The sequence below is a fragment of the Oncorhynchus nerka genome, linkage group LG25, assembly GCF_034236695.1.
Source record: "Oncorhynchus nerka isolate Pitt River linkage group LG25, Oner_Uvic_2.0, whole genome shotgun sequence".
Lineage (NCBI taxonomy): Eukaryota > Metazoa > Chordata > Actinopteri > Salmoniformes > Salmonidae > Oncorhynchus > Oncorhynchus nerka.
In genome coordinates, this window is record NC_088420.1 from 29,183,477 (window position 1) to 29,204,744 (window position 21,268).

Consider the following 21,268-nt stretch of genomic DNA (forward strand, 5'->3'; position numbering starts at 1 on the left):
ACCTTATATAGACAGGTGTGTCTCTTTCCAAATCATGTCCAATCAATTGAATTTACCACATTTTACAACCAATCCAGTTGTAGAAACATCTCAAGGATGATCAATGAAAACAGGATGCAACCTGAGCTCAATTTTGAGTCTCATAACAAAGGGCCTGAATGCTTATGTAAATAAGGTATTTTATTTTCGCTTTGTCATTATGGATAGATGAGGATTTTTTTAAAACCCATTTTAGAATAAGGCTGTACCGTAACAAAATGTGGAAAAAGTCTAGTGGTCTGAATACTTTCTGAATATACTGTATATATAAAACACAAGAAAATCTCGTTTTTGTCTGCACCGGGCCTTTAAAACTTCATGGTAGCGAGGTAGTGAGACAGAAGCAGTGTTTTGGGGGCCCATCAGATCAGTCTGGAGAGGCTCCCAGCCCAATCAAAGCACACCCACCTCTCTGTCCAGAAGCGTGGGGGAGATGACAGTGACAATGTTGCCGCTCTCTGGGTTGATGTAGAACATGTTGGGTGAGGGTTTGTCGGGCGACTGCCTCACAATGTTGTAGCGCAGCACCGCGTTCTGCAACCTGGGGTCATCAGCATCCTCCGCTGTCATCGTCATCACCACGGTTCCTATAGAAACAGATAGTTTACCGTGAGAAGGTTGCAGCAATATCTCAGTTCTTATTTATGTATATGATTTTATTTGATATTTTATAAACAATAAAAAACATACACATACAAATGACTACATCATACAAACATCACTACATCACACCTGCCCAGAACCACTATCCTCCACCCCTAAGGGCACCTTTATCACTTTCTGCCACATGGCCTCAAACTGCACAATTTTGGTACATTTTGGTACATTTTTTGATAATAAAGCATTTGACCTTTCCATTGCATGAACGACAGAGGATTGGCTGATTTCCAATTTTTGAGTATACATTTTTTTGTCCAACCCATCTGGTATCTCACTGCACCATCATATGGCATGTGTTGAAATATACAGACAGACAAATTAAAAGTACATTTACATTGCAATATCTCTGACATCCATCTTTCCAACTCCGCCCATAACATTATTGAGTCATTAGTTTTACACTTCAGACATGACTCTGCCGTTGTGCTGTCAAAGTTCTTTACGTCACCAAATCACAATTATGATGAAAATATGAGCCTGTTCAAACCTGCACTGAGACAAAGGCCAAGAATGGCGACAGACATCAGTCAGAATACTCTGGGTCACTCTGAACACACATCCTTTTTACTAATACATTCTCTTCAAAAACATTGGTCATAACGATATACCTAATGTAATTTAGTAATGGAACAAAGATGTGGTGCCCTCCCTGCATCGGAGCTGAAATCCCAGTCAAACCTTGATATACCCTCAACCCCCCATCCTCTTGTCTCACCTCAGTGACGAACCTCACACCTCCACTCTACAGGCAAGAAAATATGTTTACTGCTGTGAAGCCAATCTCTCTCCCACCTCATATTCTTTCAGAACACACATCTCTTCTGAGAACAGCAAGGCATCTCTGTGGAGACTGAAAATTGAGTTTGGAACACTATGGTTCACTCAAAGAATGCAGAGTGCAAATTACGAGTGGGCCAGGGGGGGCTAAACCGGCCGGAACGAGATATATATATATTTTTACATTTAACCTTTATTTAACTTGGCAAGTCCTGGGACTCCTAATCACGGCCGGATGTAATACAGCCTGGATTCAAACCAGGGACTGTAGTGGCGCCTCTTGCAGTGCCTTAGACCACTGTGCCCTTCGAGCCCGACATCTATTTAAATAATTACATTTGTATTCATTTTATTAATCTTAGAAATTATAAATGTTAGAATTGTTCTTCCACTTTGACATTATTGATTATATTGTGTTGATTGTTGACAGACAAATGACAATTATATCCATTTTAATTAATCCCAGTTTGTAATTTTAAAAAAAATCAAAATGTGTCTGAATACTTTTACAAGGCAATATAAAGTGGGTAAAACAGTATGTAGACATTATTAAAGTGACCAGGGTTAAATTCCTATATGTACATAGGGCAGCAGTCTCTGTGTCTGTCTACTGAGAGCTCTAATTAGCCTGTAGAAGGATTACTGCTTTACCGACCACTAATCACCTCTGCAAAGCCTCATAAAACACTGAGGTGAACAGTCAAGGATGTCGGCTAAAACTAAAAAGCCTTGCCAAAGAGACTTAAACAAGGCCTGTGTTTCTGTATGGGTACTATCAGAGTGTGAATTATACCGTGACATTAGGTCTACAATCTTGTAGTCTGAATTGATTGATACCTTTTTTGTAGAAAGGAAACAGGGAGTACAGGAGGGGGCTGAGCACATCCCCTTATGGGGCCCCAGTGCAGAGGATCAGAGAAGTGGAGATGTTTTTTCCTACCTTCACCACCTGGGGCAGCCGTCAGGAAGTCCAGGATCCAATTGTGCAGGGCGGGGTTGAGACCCAGGGTCTCAAGCTTAATGATGAGCTTGAAGGGTATTATGGTGTTTAATGCTGAGCTGTAGTCAATGAACAGCATTCTTACATAGGTATTCCTTTTGTCCAGATGAGATAGGGCAGTGTGATGGCGATTGCATCATCTGTGGACCTATTGTGGAGGTATGCAAATTGCAATAGGTCTAGGGTGACAGGTAAGGTGGAGGTGATATGATCAATAACTAGTCTCTCAAAGCACTTCATGATGACAGAAGTGAGTGCTACAGGGCAGTAGTCATTTAGTTCAGTTACTTTTGCCTTCTTGGGTACAGGAACAATGGTGGCCATCTTGAAGCATGTGGGGACAGCAGACTGGGATAAGGAGATTGAATATGTCCTTAAACACACCAGCAAGCTGGTCTGCGCATGCTCTGAGGACACGGCAAGGGGTGCCGTCTAGGCCAGCAGCCTTGCGAGGGTTGACATGTTTAAATGTCTTACTCACGTCGGCCATGGAGAAGGAAAGCCCACAGTCCTTGGTATTGGGCCTATAGGAAGGGAGATACAAAATGGAATTGTGGTCAGAGATGCCGAAAGGAGGGTGCGGGAGGGTCTTGTATGCATCGCAGAAGTCAGAGTAGCAGTGAACAAATGTTTTGCCAACCCGGGTCCTACAATCCATATGCTGATAGAATTTAGGTAGCCTTCTTTAAAATCCCCAGCTACAACAAATGCATCCTCAGGATATATGGCTTCCAGTTTGCATAGAGTCCAGTGAAGTACCTTGAGGGCCATCGTGGTATCGGCTTGAGGGGGGATAAACACTGCTGTGACAATAACCGACGAGAATTCTCTTGGGAGATAATATGGTCGGCATTTGATTGTGAGGAATTCTAGGTCAGATGAACAAAAGGACTTGAGTTCCTGTTTGTTGTTACAATTACACCATGAGTCGTTATCATGAAACATACACCCCCACCCTTCTTCCCGGAGAGATGTTTATTTCTGTTGGCGTGATGCGCAAATAATCCCGGTGGCTGTACTGACTCTGATAGCATATCCCTAGAGAGCCATGTTTCTGTGAAACAGAGTATGTTACAATCCCTGATGTCTCTCTGGAAAGCAACCCTTGCCATAATTTCGTCTACCTTGCTATCTAAAGACTGGACATAGCAATTAATAGCAATTAATATACACATATTTAGCAATAACATCTGATAAATATGTTTATGTGACCAATATATTTTGATTTGCATTGTTTTGCAAATGTACATTGTCCCAAGGGTGTTGGCAGTCATAATGTAAGTAACCTAATTTATGTTTTCTAACTCCCCTGAATGCCTCTGTCAATCCAACAGCTATTGTCAGCAGTAATAATGTGCCTATGAACCTGAGTTATACTGTTAGCACAGAGGCATTTTGGCCTCGTAGGAAGCTAGCAGCTCAAACATAAATATCACTGTCATGTCTACCTCTGATAAGCTTCCCTCCCAGTAAAGCAATACAAATAATAAAGAATTCAAGAAAAGCGCTACAAATAGCTCACATTATTAACATACATAGCCTAAGAAACAAGGTTCATGAAATCAATAGCTTGCTAGTAACAGATTAACCTGTTAGTACTCTAGGGGCAGTATTTCATTTTTGGATAAAAAGACGTGCCCGTTTTAAGCGCAATATTTTGTCACGAAAAGATGCTCGAATATGCTTGGAATTGATAGTTTTGAAAGAAGACAGTCTTACGTTTCCAGAAATGCAAAGATTTTCACTGTGAGTCCCTTAGAACAAATGCTTCGGGCAAAACCAAGATGTATGACCGACTAGGAAATGCACAGGATTTCTGAGGCTACGTTTTCCATGATCGCCTTATATGGCTGTGAATGCGACAGGAATGAACGGACTCTTTCTCTTGTTTCCCCAAGGTCTCTGCAGCATTGTGACGTATTTGTAGGCATATCATTGGAAGATTGACCATAAGAGACTACAATTGCCAAGTGTCCCTCTTGGTGTCTGCGTGGCATTTGGTGCGCAAAAATCAAGTCCCAGTATTTTTCCATTCAAATCTCAGAACAAAGCAGGGTACAAGGGCGGTGCTTTCAATGGAGAGAAATATGACAAACCACCTTCAGGATTTATTCAAACAACGTTTTCCATGTTTCAGTCGATATTATGGAGTTAATTCGGAAAAAAGTTCGACATGTAGGTGACTGAATTTTCGGTTAGTTTCGGTAGCCAAATGCATAGTAACAAAAGGGAACGATGTGTCCTACACAAGAATCTTTCAGGAAAAACTGGACATCTGCTATGTAACTGAGAGTCTCCTCATTGAAACATCTGAAGTTCTTCAAAGGTAAATTATTTTATTTGATTCCTTGGCTGGTTTTTGTGAATATGTTGCGTGCTAAATGCTAACGCTAAATGCTAAGCTAGCTATCACCACTCTTACACAAATTATTGATTTTCTCTGGTTCTAAAGCATATTTTGAAAATCTGAGACGACAGGATTGTTAAGAAAAGGATAAGCTTGAGAACAGGCATATTTATTTCATTTCATTTGCGATTTTTAGAAATCGCTAACGTTGCGTTATGGTAATGAGCTTGAGGCTGTAGTTACGCTACCGCATACGGGTTTGGGCGGACTATGAGGTTAAATATAGACTTTCACTGGAACTCACTTAAATAATACCTGTGATTATATAGTGGTAATACATGGTTTCAACATCTACAGAAGAGACAAGAATGCTAATGGGGGTGGTGTTGCTTTTTATATACGGAGTCATATTCCTGTAAAGCTTAGAGAGGATCTCATGTCAAATATTGTTGAAGTAATATGGCTACAGGTTCACCTGCCTCACCTAAACGTCTATTATTGTGGTACATTTTTATAGACCACCAAATGCTAACAGTTAGTGTCTGTATAATATATATAGGCAGAAACTTCAATAGGAAGTTCAACATTGGTCTGATCAATCAAAATCTATGCTTCAAGATTGTTTTGATCACGTGCACTGGGATATGTTCCGGGTTGCCTCTGAGAATAACATTGACCTATACACTGACTCGGTGACTGAGTGAAGTGCATTGGCAATGTTTTTTCCACTGAGACGATTAGAACGTATCCAAACCAAAAAACATGGATAGATGGAAGCATTCAGGCAATTGTTAAAGTGCGAACCATCGCATTTAACGACGGCAAGTTGACTGGGAACATGGAAGAGTACAAACAGTCCAGCTGTGCCCTCCCGTGAGGTAATCAAACAGGCAAAATGTTTGTACAGAGACGAAGTGGAGTTGCATTTCAATGGCTCAGACACGAGATGTACATAGTAAGGACTCCAGACAATGATGGATTAAAAGAGGGAAAACCAGTGACGTTGCAGACACCGATGCCTTGCTACCGGACAACCTAACCACCTCCATCACCCTCTTCGTGAAAAAAACCGTGCCACCGATGCAGGCCACCTCTGCTCACGAGGACTGTGAGCACTCATTCCCTCAAGGCTGCCGGCCCAGATGCCATGCCTAGCCGTGTCCTCAGAGTATGTGCAGATCAACTGACTGGAGTGTTTACGGACATATTCAATCTCCCCACTTGCTTCAAGATATTCACCATTGTTCCTGCACCCAAGAAAGTGAAGGTAACGGAACTACATTACTATCGCCCAGTAACAGTAACTTCTGTCATGATGAAGTGCTTTGAGAGGCTAGTTAAAGATCAGATTACCTCCACTTTACCGACACCCTATACCCACTGCAATTGCATACCACCCCAACAGATCCATGGATGATGTAATCGCCATCGCACTGCACGCTGCCTTATCCCAGCTGGACAAGGGGAATACCTATGTAAGAATGCTGTTCAGCATTCAACACCATACTGCCCTCCAACATCATCTCCATGCTTGAGGTCCTGGGTCTGAACCCCGCACTGTGCAGCTGGGTCCTGGACTTACTGGCAGGCCTTCCCCAGGTCATGAAGTTAAGCTACAACACCTCCGCTACGCTGATCGTCAACACGGGGGCCCCACAAGGGTACGTGCTCAGCCCCCTCCTATACTCCCTGTTCACCCATGACTGCGTGGCCACGTACGTCTCCAACTCAGTCGTCAAGTTTGCAGAAAAAACAATAGTGGTAGGCCTGATTACCAACAACAACGAGACAGCCTATAGGAAAGAGGAAATGGGCCTTGGGAAGTAGTGCCAGAATAATAACCTCTCCCTCAACATAAAAATGACAAAGGAGCTAATCTTGGACTTAATTAGACAGCAGAGGGAGCATGCCCCCATCTACATCGACAGGGCAAAGAGGGTGAAAAGCTTAAAGTTTCTCGGCATCCACTTCATATGTACATAGGGTATTATAGTCAAGGCTTATCCTATATAACAACTCATGTTGTCCGGTAGCAAGGCATCGGTGTCTGCATTTGTGGTGGTAGAACTTTTTGAGGATCTCAGGACCCATGCCAAATCTTTTTAGTTTCCTGAGGGGGAATAGGCTTCATCGTGCCCTCTTCATGACTGTCTTGGTGTGTTTGGACCAGTCTAGTTTGTTGTTGATGTGGACACCAAGGAATTTGAAGCTCCCAATCTGCTCTACTACAGGCCCGTCGATGAGAATGGGGACGTGTTCAGTGCTCCTTTTCCTGTAGTCCACAATCATCTCCTTAGTCTAGGTTGTTAATTTTTTTTTACCTTTATTTTACTAGGCAAGTCAGTTAAGAACAAATTCTTGTTTTCAATGACGGCCTAGGAACAGTGGGTTAACTGCCTGTTCAGGGGCAGAACGACAGATTTGTACCTTGTCAGCTTGGGGATTTGAACTTGGAACCTTTTGGTTACTAGTCCAACGCTCTAACCACTAGGCTACCCTGCCACCACTCGGCCAGGCCTCTGACCTCCTCCCTATAGGCGGTCTCGTCGTTGTCGGTGATCAGGCCTACCACTGTTTTGTCGTCAGCAAACTTAATGATGGTGTTGGAGTCGTGCCTGGCCATGCAGTCGTGGGTGAACAGGGAGTACAGGAGAGGACTGAGCACGCACCCCTGGGGAGCTCCAGTGTTGAGGATCAGCGTGGCAGATGTGTTGCTACCTACCCTCACCACCTGGTGGCGGCCTGTAAGGAAGTCCAGGATCCAGTTGCAGAGGGAGGTGTTTAGTCCCAGGATCCTTAGCTTGGTGATGAGCTTTGAGAGTACTATGGTGTTGAACGCTGAGCTGTAGTCAATGAACAGCATTCTCACATAGGTGTTCCTTTTGTCCAGGTGGGAAAGGGCAGTGTGGAGTGCAATAGAGATCGCATCATCTGTGGATCTGTTTGGGCGGTATGCAAATTGGAGTGGGTCTAGGGTTTCTGGGATAATGGTGTTGATGTGAGCCATTACCAGCCTTTCAAAGCACTTCATAGCTACGGACGTGAGTGCTATGGGTCTGTAGTCATTAAGGCAGGTTGCCTTTGTGTGCTTGGGCACAGGGACTATGATGGTCTGCTTGAAGCATGTTGGTATTTCAGACTCAATCAGGGACATGTTGAAAATGTCAGTGAAGACACCTGCCAGTTGGTCAGCACTTGCCCGGAGCACACGTCCTGGTAATCAGTCTGGCCCCGCAGCCTTGTGTTTGTTGACCTGTTTAAAGGTCTTACTCACGTCGGCTACGGAGAGCGTGATCACACAGTCGTCCGGAACAGCTGATGCTCTCATGCATGCCTCAGTGTTGCTTGCCTCACAGCGAGCATAGAAGTGATTTAGCTCGTCTGGTAGGCTCGTTTCACTGGTCAGCTCGCGGCTGTGCTTCCCTTTGTAGTCTGTAATAGTTTGCAAGCCCTGCCACATCCGACGAATGTCGGAGCCGGTGTTGTAAGATTCAATCTTAGCCCTGTATTGACGCTTTACCTGTTTTATGGTTCGTCGCAGGTCAAAGCGGGATTTCTTGTAAGCTTCCGAGTCCCACACCTTGAAAGCGGCAGCTCTACGCTTTAGCTCAGTGCGAATGTTGCCTGTAATCCATGGCTTCTGGTTGGGGTATGTACGTACAGTCACTGTGGGGACGACGTCCTCAATGCGCTGACTGAGATGGCCGCCTCGCTTCGCGTTCCTAGGAAACTATGCAGTTTTTTGTTTTTTTACGTGTTATTTCTTACATTAGTACCCCAGGTCATCTTAGGTTTCATTACATACAGTCGAGAAGAACTACTGAATATAAGATCAGCGCCAACTCACCATCAGTACGACCAAGAATATGTTTTCCGCGACGCGGATCCGGTGTTCTGCCTTACAAACAGGACAACGGAATGGATCGCATGCAGCGACCCAAGGAAACGACTCCGAAAAAGAGGGAAACGAGGCGGTGTTCTGGTCAGACTCCGAAAAAGGGCACATCGCGCACCACTCCCCAGCATTCTTCTTGCCAATGTCCAGTCTCTTGACAACAAGGTTGACGAAATCCGAGCAAGGGTAGCATTCCAGAGGGACATCAGAGACTGCAACGTTCTCTGCTTCACAGAAACATGGCTTACTGGGAAGACGCTATCCGATGCGGTGCAGCCAACGGGTTTCTCCACGCATCGCGCCGACAGAAACAAACATCTTTCTGGTAAGAAGAGTGGCGGGGGCGTATGCCTCATGACTAACGAGACATGGTGTGATGAAGGAAACATACAGGAACTCAAATCCTTCTGTTCACCTGATTTAGAATTCCTCACAATCAAATGTAGACCGCATTATCTTCCAAGAGAATTCTCCTCGATTATAATCACAGCCGTATATATCCCCCCCAAGCAGACACATCGATGGCTCTGAACGAACTTTATTTAACTCTTTGCAAACTGGAAACCATTTATCCGGAGGCTGCATTCATTGTAGCTGGGGATTTTAACAAAACTAATCTGAAAACAAGACTCCCTAAATTTTACCAGCATATCGATTGCGCAACCAGGGGTGGTAAAACCTTGGATCATTGTTACTCTAACTTCCGCGACGCATATAAGGCCCTGCCCCGCCCCCTTTCGGAAAAGCTGACCACGACTCCATTTTGCTGATCCCTGCCTACAGGCAGAAACTAAAACAAGAGGCTCCCACGCTGAGGTCTGTCCAACGCTGGTCAGACCAAGCTGACTCCACACTCCAAGACTGCTTCCATCACGTGGACTGGGACATGTTTCGTATTGCGTCAGATGGAAATATTGACGAATCACGCTGATTCGGTGTGCGAGTTCATTAGAACGTGCGTCGAAGATGTCGTTCCCATAGCAACGATAAAAACATTCCCAAACCAGAAACCGTGGATTGATGGCAGCATTCGCGTGAAACTGAAAGCGCGAACCACTGCTTTTAATCAGGGCAAGGTGTCTGGTAATATGTCCGAATATAAACAATGCAGCTATTCCCTCCGCAAGGCTATTAAACAAGCTAAGCGTCAGTACAGAGACAAAGTGGAATCTCAATTCAATGGCTCAGACACAAGAGGCATGTGGCAGGGTCTACAGTCAATCACGGACTACAAGAAGAAACCCAGCCCAGTCACGGACCAGGATGTCTTGCTCCCAGGCAGACTAAATAACTTTTTTGCCCGCTTTGAGGACAATACAGTGCCACTGACACGGCCTGCAACGAAAACATGCGGTCTCTCCTTCACTGCAGCCGAGGTGAGTAAGACATTTAAACGTGTTAACCCTCGCAAGGCTGCAGGCCCAGACGGCATCCCCAGCCGCGCCCTCAGAGCATGCGCAGACCAGCTGACCGGTGTTGTTTACGGACATATTCAATCAATCCCTATACCAGTCTGCTGTTCCCACATGCTTCAAGAGGGCCACCATTGTTCCTGTTCCCAAGAAAGCTAAGGTAACTGAGCTAAACAACTACCGCCCCGTAGCACTCACTTCCGTCATCATGAAGTGCTTTGAGAGACTAGTCAAGGACCATATCACCTCCACCCTACCTGACACCCTAGACCCACTCCAATTTGCTTACCGCCCAAATAGGTCCACAGACGATGCAATCTCAACCACACTGCACACTGCCCTAACCCACCTGGACAAGAGGAATACCTATGTGAGAATGCTGTTCATCGACTACAGCTCGGCATTCAATACCATAGTACCCTCCAAGCTCGTCATCAAGCTCGAGACCCTGGGTCTCGACCCCGCCCTGTGCAACTGGGTACTGGACTTCCTGACGGGCCGCCCACAGGTGGTGAGGGTAGGCAACAACATCTCCTCCCCGCTGATCCTCAACACGGGGCCCCACAAGGGTGCGTTCTGAGCCCTCTCCTGTACTCCCTGTTCACCCACGACTGCGTGGCCATGCACGCCTCCAACTCAATCATCAAGTTTTATGGACGACACAACAGTGGTAGGCTTGATTACCAACAACGACGAGACGGCCTACAGGGAGGAGGTGAGGGCCCTCGGAGTGTGGTGTCAGGAAAATAACCTCACACTCAACGTCAACAAAACTAAGGAGATGATTGTGGACTTCAGGAAACAGCAGAGGGAACACCCCCTATCCACATCGATGGATCAGTAGTGGAGAGGGTAGCAAGTTTTAAGTTCCTCGGCATACACATCACAGACAAACTGAATTGGTCCACTCACACTGACAGCGTCGTGAAGAAGGCGCAGCAGCGCCTCTTCAACCTCAGGAGGCTGAAGAAATTCGGCTTGTCACCAAAAGCACTCACAAACTTCTACAGATGCACAATCGAGAGCATCCTGGCGGGCTGTATCACCGCCTGGTACGGCAACTGCTCCGCCCTCAACCGTAAGGCTCTCCAGAGGGTAGTGAGGTCTGCACAACGCATCACCGGGGCAAACTACCTGCCCTCCAGGACACCTACACCACCCGATGTTACAGGAAGGCCATAAAGATCATCAAGGACATCAACCACCGAACCACTGCCTGTTCACCCCGCTATCATCCAGAAGGCGAGGTCAGTACAGGTGCATCAAAGCTGGGACCGAGAGACTGAAAAACAGCTTCTATCTCAAGGCCATCAGACTGTTAAACAGCCACCACTAACATTGAGTGGCTGCTGCCAACACATTGTCATTGACACTGACCCAACTCCAGCCACTTTAATAATGGGAATTGATGGGAAATGATGTAAATATATCACTAGCCACTTTAAACAATGCTACCTTATATAATGTTACTTACCCTACATTATTCATCTCATATGCATGTGTATATACTGTACTCTAGATCATCGACTGCATTCTTATGTCACTAGCCACTTTAACTATGCCACTTTGTTTACTTTGTCTACATACTCATCTCATATGTATATACTGTACTCGATACCATCTACTGTATGCTGCTCTGTACCATCTCTCATTCATATATCCTTATGTACATATTCCTTATCCCCTTACACTGTGTATAAGACAGTAGTTTTGGAATTGTTAGTTAGATTACTTGTTGGTTATCACTGCATTGTCGGAACTAGAAGCACAAGCATTTCGCTACACTCGCATTAACATCTGCTAACCATGTGTATGTGACAAATAAAATTTGATTTGATTTGATTTATTGATAAAGCCAGTGACTGATGTGGTGTATTCCTTAATGTCATCGGAAGAATCCCAGAACATGTTCCAGTCTGTGATAGTAAAGCAGTCCTGTTGTTTAGCATCTGCTTCATCTGACCATTTTTTTCATAGACCGAGTCACTGGTGGTTCCTGCTTTAATTTTTGCTTGTAAGCAGGACTCAGGAGGATAGAGTTGTGGTCAGATTTACCAAATGGAGGGTGAGGGAGAGCTTGGTACGCGTCTCTGTGTGTGGAGTACAGGTGATCTAGAATTTTTTCCCTCTGGTTGCACATTTAACATGTTAATAGAGATTTGGTAGAACTGATTTATGTTTCCTTGCATTAACCCCTCTGGGATATGTGAGACACTAGCGTCCCACCTGACCAAAAGCCAGGGGAAATGCAGCGCGCCAAATTCAAATAAATTACTATAAAAATCAAACTTTCATTAAATCACACATGCAAGATAGCAATTTAAAGCTACACTTGTGAATCCAGCCAACGTGTCACATTTCAAAAAGGCTTTTCGGCGAAAGCAAACGATGCTATTATCTGAGGATAGCACCTCCGTAAACAAAGAGAGAAACCATATTTCAAACCTGCAGGCGTGACACAAAACGCAGAAATAAAAATATAATTCATGCCTTACCTTTGACGAGCTTCTTTTGTTGGCACTCCAATATGTCCCATGAACATCACAAATCGTCCTTTTGTTCGATAATTCCGTTGATATATATCCAGAATGTCCATTTATTTGACGCGTTTGATCCAGAAAAACACCGGTTCCAACCTGCTCAACGTGACTACAAAATATCTCAAAAGTTACCTGTAAACTTTGCCAAAACTACTTTTGTAATACAACTTTAGGTATTTTTTAACGTAAATAATCGATAAAATTGAAGACGGGATGATCTGTGTGGTCACTCACCTCTATCTAACAGTACACTTCAAGTGACCCTCGTTCAAGATGGCCGTATTTCTTTATTACACAAAGGAATAACCTCAACCAATTTCTAAAGACTGTTGACATCCAGTGGAAGCGATAGGAACTGCAAGAAGGTCCCTTAGAAATCTGGATTCCCAATGAAAGCCCATTGAAAAGAGAGTGACCTCAAAAAAAATATATCCTGATTAATTTTGTCCTTGGGGTTTCGCCTGCTAAATAAGTTCTGTTATACTCACAGACAAGATTCAAACAGTTTTAGAAACTTCAGAGTGTTTTCTATCAAAATATACTAATAATATGCATATCTTATCTTCTGGGGATGAGTAGCAGGCAGTTGAATTTGGGCATGCATTTCACCCGGACGTGAAAATACTGCCCCGTCACCAAGAAGTTCAAGTCTTCGACCACTAGGAGCTTATTTCCTTATACAGCTGACTGAGTGCAGTCTTAGTGCCAGCATCTGTCTGTGGTGGTAAATAAACAGCCACGAAAAGTATAGCTTGTCACGCCTTGGTCTTAGTATTTTGTGTTTTCTTTAATTATTTGTTTAGGCCAGGGTGTGACATGGGGTTATTGTATTTTCGTATTGGGGTTTGTAGTATTTGGGATCGCGGCTGAGTAGGGGTGTTGTATAGGCTTGGCTGCCTGAGGCGGTTCTCAATCAGAGTCAGGTGATTCTCGTTGTCTCGGATTGGGAACCGTATTTAGGTAGCCTGGGTTTCACTTTGTATTTCGTGGGTGATTGTTCCTGTCTCTGTGTAGTTTCACCAGATAGGCTGTAATAAGTTTCACGTTCCGTTTGTTATTTCATGTATCGCTATATCTTTCATTAAAGTTATGAGTAACCACCACGCTGCATTTCGGTCCTCTCTTTCGACAAACGAAGAACGCCGTTACATAGCTGAGAACTCTCTAGGCAAGTAGTGTGGCCTGCAGTTTATCACAATATACTAGAAGTATATCCTTAGATTTCGTGCACCAGCTGTTGTTTACAAATTTGCACAGACCGCCCCCCCTCATCTTACCGGAGTGTGCTGTTCTATCCTGCCGGTGCAGCGTGTATCCCGCTAGCTGAATATCCATGTCGTCATTCAGCCATGATTCCGTGAAGGGTGATGATTCCGTGAAGCATAGGATATAACAGTTTTTGATGTCCCGTTGGTAGGATATTCGTGATCATACCTCATCTAGTTTATTGTCCAATGATTGCACGTTGGCGAGTAATATTGACGGTAACGGCAGCTTTCCTCATTGTCTTTTGCGGGTCCAGACGAGGCATCCGGGTCTTCGTCCTCTGCGTCGCTTCCTTTTGCGAATAATTGGTATGTCTGATCTGTGGGGTGTTTAGAGAATATCATGTGAGTCCTGCTTGTTATTGTTGTTGTTGTTGAAGAAATCTTCATCTAATCCGAGGTGAGTGATCGCTGTCCTGATATCCAGAAGCTCTTTTCTTCCGTAAGATACGGTTGCAGAAACATTATGTATAAAATAATTTACAAATATCGCGAAAAACCCCCACATAATAGCACAATTGGTTAGGAGACGGCCATCTCCTCTGGCGCCATACGTGTCAATTGAGTGTATGTAAACTTCTGACCCACTGGGAATGTGATGAAAGAAATAACAGCTGAAATAAATCATTCTCTCGACTATTATTCTGACATTTCACATTCTTAAAATAAAGTGGTGATCCTAACTGATCTAAGACAGAGAATTTTTACTAGGATTAAATGTCAGGAATTAGTTTAAATGTATTTGGCTAAGGTGTATGTAAACTTCCGACCTCAACTGTATGTATATATTCGTTCAAATATTTCTTAATTTCTGAAATGTCTTTCTTTAGCTTTTGGGGATTTGTGTGTATTGTTTTATGTTGCTTTGTATTGCTACACTGTTGGAGCAAGGAACATAAGCATTTCGCTACACCTGCGATAACATCTAATAAAGATGTATATGCAAACAATACAATTGTATTTTATTTGATGTGTGAAATGCTTGATGTGTGAAATGCCCTCTGTTGGTATGTGATACCAACAGAGAGGTATATTTTCTAGGTGACCTAAATATTAACTTGCTTTCATCAAGCTGTTCACTCAAGAAAAAGATTAAAACTGTAACCAGTGCCTGCAACCTGGTTCAGGTTATCAGGCAACCTACCAGGGTATTTACAAACAGTACAGGAATGAAATCATCAACATGTAATGATCACATCTTTACTAATGCTGCAGAAATCTGCTCTAAAGCAGTATCCACATTCATCGGATGTAGTGATCATAATATAGTAGCCATATCTAGGAAAACTAACGTTCCAAACGCTGTGCCTAATATAGTGTATCAGAGATAATACAAGAGGTTTTGTAGTGATTTTCTATGTTGAAGATGTAAAGAATATTTGCTGGTCTGTGGTGTGTAATTGAGGAGCAACCAGATGCTGCATTTGACACATTTATGGAATTGCTTTTCCAGTTACTAATAAGCATGCACCCATTAAGAAAATGACTCTAAAAACTGTTAAATCCCCGTGGATTGATGATTAATTGAAAAATGGTATGGTTGAGAGGGATGAGGCAAAATAAATGGAAAATAAGTCTGGCTGCACAGCCGATTGGGATCATATTGTAAATATAAAAATCATGTGCCTAAACTAAACAAAAAGAAGAAGAAACTGTACTATGAAACAAAGATAAATAATATAAATGATGACAGTAAAAATCTTTGGAGCACCTGAAATGATATTTTTGGGAAAAAGGCAAACTCAGCTCTACCATTCATTTAATCAAATGGCTCATTCTTCACTGAGGATGATAGCAGACTACTGTATATTGCCACTACATATGTTTCCTTCTCTTCAATCTAAGCCTACAGGAAAGTATGTTCCCTCAGGCCTGGAGGGAAGCGAAAGTCATTCCTCTACCCAAGAATAGTAAATCAACCTTTACTGGCTCAAACAGCCGACCAATAAATTGTCTGAACAAAACTGATAAGAAGATTGTGGGAGCTGTTTTGTTAGACAACAGTGCAGCTTTTGACATTATTGATTATAACCTGCTGCGGGAAAAACGGATGTGTTATAGATTTACACCCCATGCTATATCGTGAATCAAGAGTTAACTATCTAACAGAACACAGAGGGTGTTCTTTAATGAAAAGCCTATCCAACGTATGTCTGTCTTTGACCTGCCACTGGCACTGAGTAAGGCATGTATGCTGATGACTCAACACTATACACGTCAGCTACCACAGCGAGTGAAATCGCTTCAACACACTTCAACACATGAAATAAGCTAGTCCTAAATATTTAAATAACTAAAAGCATTGCATTTGGGACAAATCATTCACTAAACCCTAAACCTCAACTAGATATTGTAAAGAAATTGAGCAAGTTGACTAAAGACTAAACTGGTTGGTGTAACCTTGGATTGTAAATTGTCATTGTCAAAACATACTTTAGGTAGACACACACACAGGCACACACACACACACACACACTACATACACACACACACTCTACATACACACACACACGCACACACACACACACACACACACACACTACATACACACACACAGGCACACACACACACACACACACACACACACACACACTACATACACACACTACATACACACACACACACTACATACACACACACACACAGGCACACACACACACACACTACATACACACACACACACACACACTACATACACACACTACATACACACACACACTCTATATACACACACACACTCTACATACACACACACTCTGCATACACAGACATTGCAATGTTGTTATATTGCTGTATTATGGATTTTGTATTGCAGATATGTTGAAGTAGAGTTGCGAGTAGTAATATACTGTGTGATGTATGGTTTTATTTTGTATTTGCCTTAATCTTGTTTAGATCTCAGGAACAGTAGCTAATGGAGATTCCTAATAAATACAAATACAAATTACACATTTGCATCATACTTCTAATCATTATTCTTGACTCTCGAAACAGAGATGTAAATGTATAAAGCTGGAAACTTTGTTCCTGTGCTGTCACCTTCTGCTTGTAGTGGTAGAGATAAAGAACTCAGAAAATGGATCTGGTTATTACTAGTCTAGCCTAGTGGTTAGAGTGTTGGACTAGTAACCAAAAGGTTGCAAGTTCAAATCCCTGAGCTGACAAGGTACAAATCTGTCATTCTGCCCCTGAACAGGCAGTTAACCCACTGTTCCTAGGCCATCATTGAAAATAAGAATTTGTTCTTTTAACTGACTTGCCTAGTTAAATAAAGGTAAAATAAAAAATATCAGGAGAAGGATACAACCCTTGGACATAATGCTAGGATGGGTGGGATCGGTGAGGTAAGAGAGTTCAATTCCACGTCTCTACAATGGATAATAATGGAGTACACTCTACTTTAACTTGCTCTCTCTGTAGACACTGTGGTTCTCTATCTAATTCTACAAAACTGCTACAGTAACCATCCACAACATGGGGTAATAAACAGCTCAGCCATCAGTCTAATATAACTGTTGGTGAGCACTTGTGACTCGTCTCCCAAACCCTCTCTATGTCATCTGGTGGAGCTCCCTGGTCGCATGCCAAAGGTCAAATGACTGGGCTCCTGACATGATTAACATCTACTGACCCCAGTTGACCTCTGACCTTTCTGCTCAGACAGGCTGATAGGAATGACAGAGGCATCATGTACTATACCTACTATCAATATGGGCATGCAGGGAGATAGCAACTAGCTACTATCAACACACACACGCACGCACGCACACACACACACACAAATAAATAAATCAAGCATCCATAATTGGATAATTGAACTAGATAAAAAGCAATAGCTGATTGCCAGTACCTAATCATGAACCAATTACAGCTACCTAGACTCAGTGACGAGTCATTGTCCTTTCTCATGAAGCCCATGTTCTCATCAGTGCTATGGCAGAATCAATGTTAACTGGATTGGATGGTTAATGGGAGGATCTGAAATAGCTGGAGATGAATCCACAGGTCCAAACTACTGTATTATAAACTTCCCTCATCTAATGGAGAGGATGAGATCAGCAAACAAGGCGAAGGCCTTCCCTCCTCTCTTCTAGCCTACATTCTCTTCCACCCTTCTCTCCCTCTCCTCTCCACTCCTTTTGTGGCTAAATATTTCAATACATAGATGTCTGTAGACCACTACTGTTTAAAACCAACAAATTAAGAAATATGTTTTACTTTCAATCTCTTTCTTTCCCCATCTCTCTCTTTACTGAGGCAGAGGGGTCTCTGCTCCAAGTTCCCTGCTAGCAGTTATTTCAGACATAGTGGTGTCGGTCTCCCTGTGATTACCCAATAGCTGGGTACTGACGGTGTGTGTGTGTCTTTCTGTTTTCTATATGTGCACGTATGTGTCCACGTGCACCGGCATCCATCTGAGGCTGAGGTGCTACCCACTTACTGCAGCTGGAGAACCATGGGAACCAATCACAGAGGCCCCCACTATGGTGCAGGGAGCAGGTCTTTTCTACTCTTCTATGCTGTTACTTTAGCTCAACCCCAGGAGTCAGCCACAGCAGCACTCAACCCATCCACACAACACAGGCAACTCCAGCTGACTCACTACAGTCAACCATGAAAGGATTAAAGGGCTGCGTGGTTAATGTGCATGGACAAGTAGGTAATTATGAAGATGTCACACGGTATTATTAGTTCATAGGGTGCTTCAAATCCTAAATTATCCATGAATGAATAGGGGGAAAGTAATACTGATTCAGTGTCCTAACATTTTCTGGTCACGTTATATAAAATTTATTGAAACTCAGGATCAAAGATAACAAAAAGCTCAATGGGAAATGGAGAGTGGGAGAGAGAGAAAGAGAGAGAGAGAGAGAAAGCATTTTTACAGCTCCTTCCCCAACTATGTGGTCCTCCGGGTGAACTAACTGAATAGGATGGTTCTGAATGAGCTTAGTCAATGCATGCAGCAGATGCACTTTACCTCATTCCACATTGTTGCTGTTGCTGTTGCTGCTATTCAGAAAGAACACTTATAGTAGTACCATGTGTTTTTGTGCTGAATATTTTCCACCCGGGGTATTTGGTAGATTAACGCTGATGTTTTTCCTTTCCTTAGCCCATGCCCCCCTACGCAGAGCCCAAACGAAAACACACAGCCACAACAAATATCGAACATCCATCCTCCTATTCAACCGTTAATACTTCAAGTCCATTGTGCACTACTCCAAATAAACTAGCGACGCAACTAAACATTTCTATGGCTCAGGATTCTCTCATAGCAGTTTCCTTATGGAAGTAAACCTCAAAAGGTCCTTGGTGAGAACACAAAGAAATAGTGTCACCATCTTGGATAGACAATTGACAGAAAAGGAAAGATTGCATTGTAATTATTTGCAATAATTAACAATGAACCAATTAAGCACAACAATTAACACTTCATCTGTTAAACTGTGACAGTTAATCTGAGGAGAATTATAGGTCCTTCTGCAGGGACTAAAAAATGTTTACCAGAAAGTTTACAACTGTTAAACAAAAACTTTTCGCATTCATTCATTTACAGCACTTGAGTATTGTTGGTGGAAATAATTCACATGCTATGAGACTAGCAGCAGCAGAAGTAGGAGGCTATGAACTGCAGACCAGACTGCTGTACTGAAACACAATGGGCTTTAATGAGTACTGGGCTGACAGTGAGGGGAATTGACTCAAATAGTTTGTTCTCAACTGCTTACCGCTCATCACAGTCTAATTGTCTTTAAAGGTTTAGCCAACTCAGATGAGATCAGAACACAGGGGTTGGCAGATTTAATGCATTTAATTTATTTAACCTATATTTAACGAGGCAATTCAGTTCAGAACAAATTCCATTATTGATCAAGAAGGTCAATAATTGATCTATTATTGATCTATTGATCTATTATCTTTTTGACACTACCGGTCAAAAAGTTTTAGAACAAGTTTTAGAACACCTAATTATTTTCTACATTTAGAATAATAGTGAACACATCAAAACTATGAAATAACACAAATGGAATCATACAGTTACCAAAAAAGGGTTAAACAAATCTAAATATATTTTATATTTGAGATTCTTCAAATAGCCACCCTTTGCCTTGATGACAGCTTTGCACACTCTTGGAATTCTCTCAACCAGGTTCACCTGGAATGCTTTTCCAACAGTCTTGAAGGAGATCCCACATATGCTGAGCATTTGTTGGCTGCTTTTCCTTCACTCTGTGGTCCGACTCATCCCTAATCATCACAATTTGATTGAGGTCTTGGGATTGTGGAGTCCAGGTCATCTGACGCAAAACTCCATCACTCTGCTTCTTGGTAAAATATCCCTTACACAGCCTGGAGGTGTGTTGAGTCATTGTCCAGTTGAAAAACAAATGATAGTCCCTTTAAGCCCAAACCAGATGGGATGGCGTATCACTGCAGAATGCTGTGGTAGCCATGCTAATTAAGTGTGTCTTGAATTCTAAATAAATCACTGACAGTGTCACCAGCAAAGCACCCCGAGACCATAACACCTCCTCCTCCATGCTTTACGGTGGAAAATACACATGCGGAGATAATCTGTTCACCCACACCGCGTCTCACAAAGCGATTGGAACCAAAAATCTCCAATTTGGACTCTAGACCAAAGGAAACATTTCCACCGGTCTAATATCCATCGCTCATGTTTCTTGGCCCAAGCAAGTCTCTTCTTCTTATTGGTGTCCTTTAGTAGTGGTTTCTTTGAATTAAATTGATATTGTCACCTTTTTGGATCAAAGCATTGACCAATCGTGGGGTAAACTATAACAAAGTTTTGTGGATTTCAAAAAAGGACTTCCTTTGTTTGGTATCACTGTTTTGTTCCCCATGAGCACTTAAGCTCTTCTGTGGGCATTCACAACAGACTGACAAACCATTCAACCAGAATTAAAGCGTGTATGAAATACACAAACAAAATGTCTGCCGTAATCATCTTCTCTCTTTGCTTCAGCAGCAACACAGCAGCGTATCACAAATCCCACAGCAATAAATAGCAAATAAACTCCACTCTGTCATCCTGATAACATCTGCCTAGACGACATGATCCATGGCTGTGATGACATGTTCAACGGAGTGAACCATGCCCTCTCCACATGAACCATGCCCGCTACACATAGGACCACACAAGCCCAACCCAACCTGAAATTATTAGAAGGGTACAGTAATAAATAAATACATTGAGAGAGAAATTTCAATGAACTGGTGTATGGGGATAAATAGACCGAGTTGTTGTTTTCAGTCCATCACAGTGTCTTCATTTATAATCGGCTCCATGTGTAACCTCCATCCATCA

General features: G+C 42.9%; 1 protein-coding gene across 1 annotated transcript in view; it reads right to left on the reverse strand.

Annotated features, from left to right (window-relative positions):
* Positions 1 to 21,268, reverse strand: part of LOC115109350 (cadherin-13-like) — a 635,591-nt gene that overhangs the window by 219,493 nt on the left and 394,830 nt on the right. Inside the window, exon 8 of the mRNA XM_029634155.2 lies at positions 448 to 626. Within this exon, the coding sequence (XP_029490015.1) occupies positions 448 to 626 (179 nt within the window). The remainder of the gene's footprint in view (positions 1 to 447; positions 627 to 21,268) is intronic.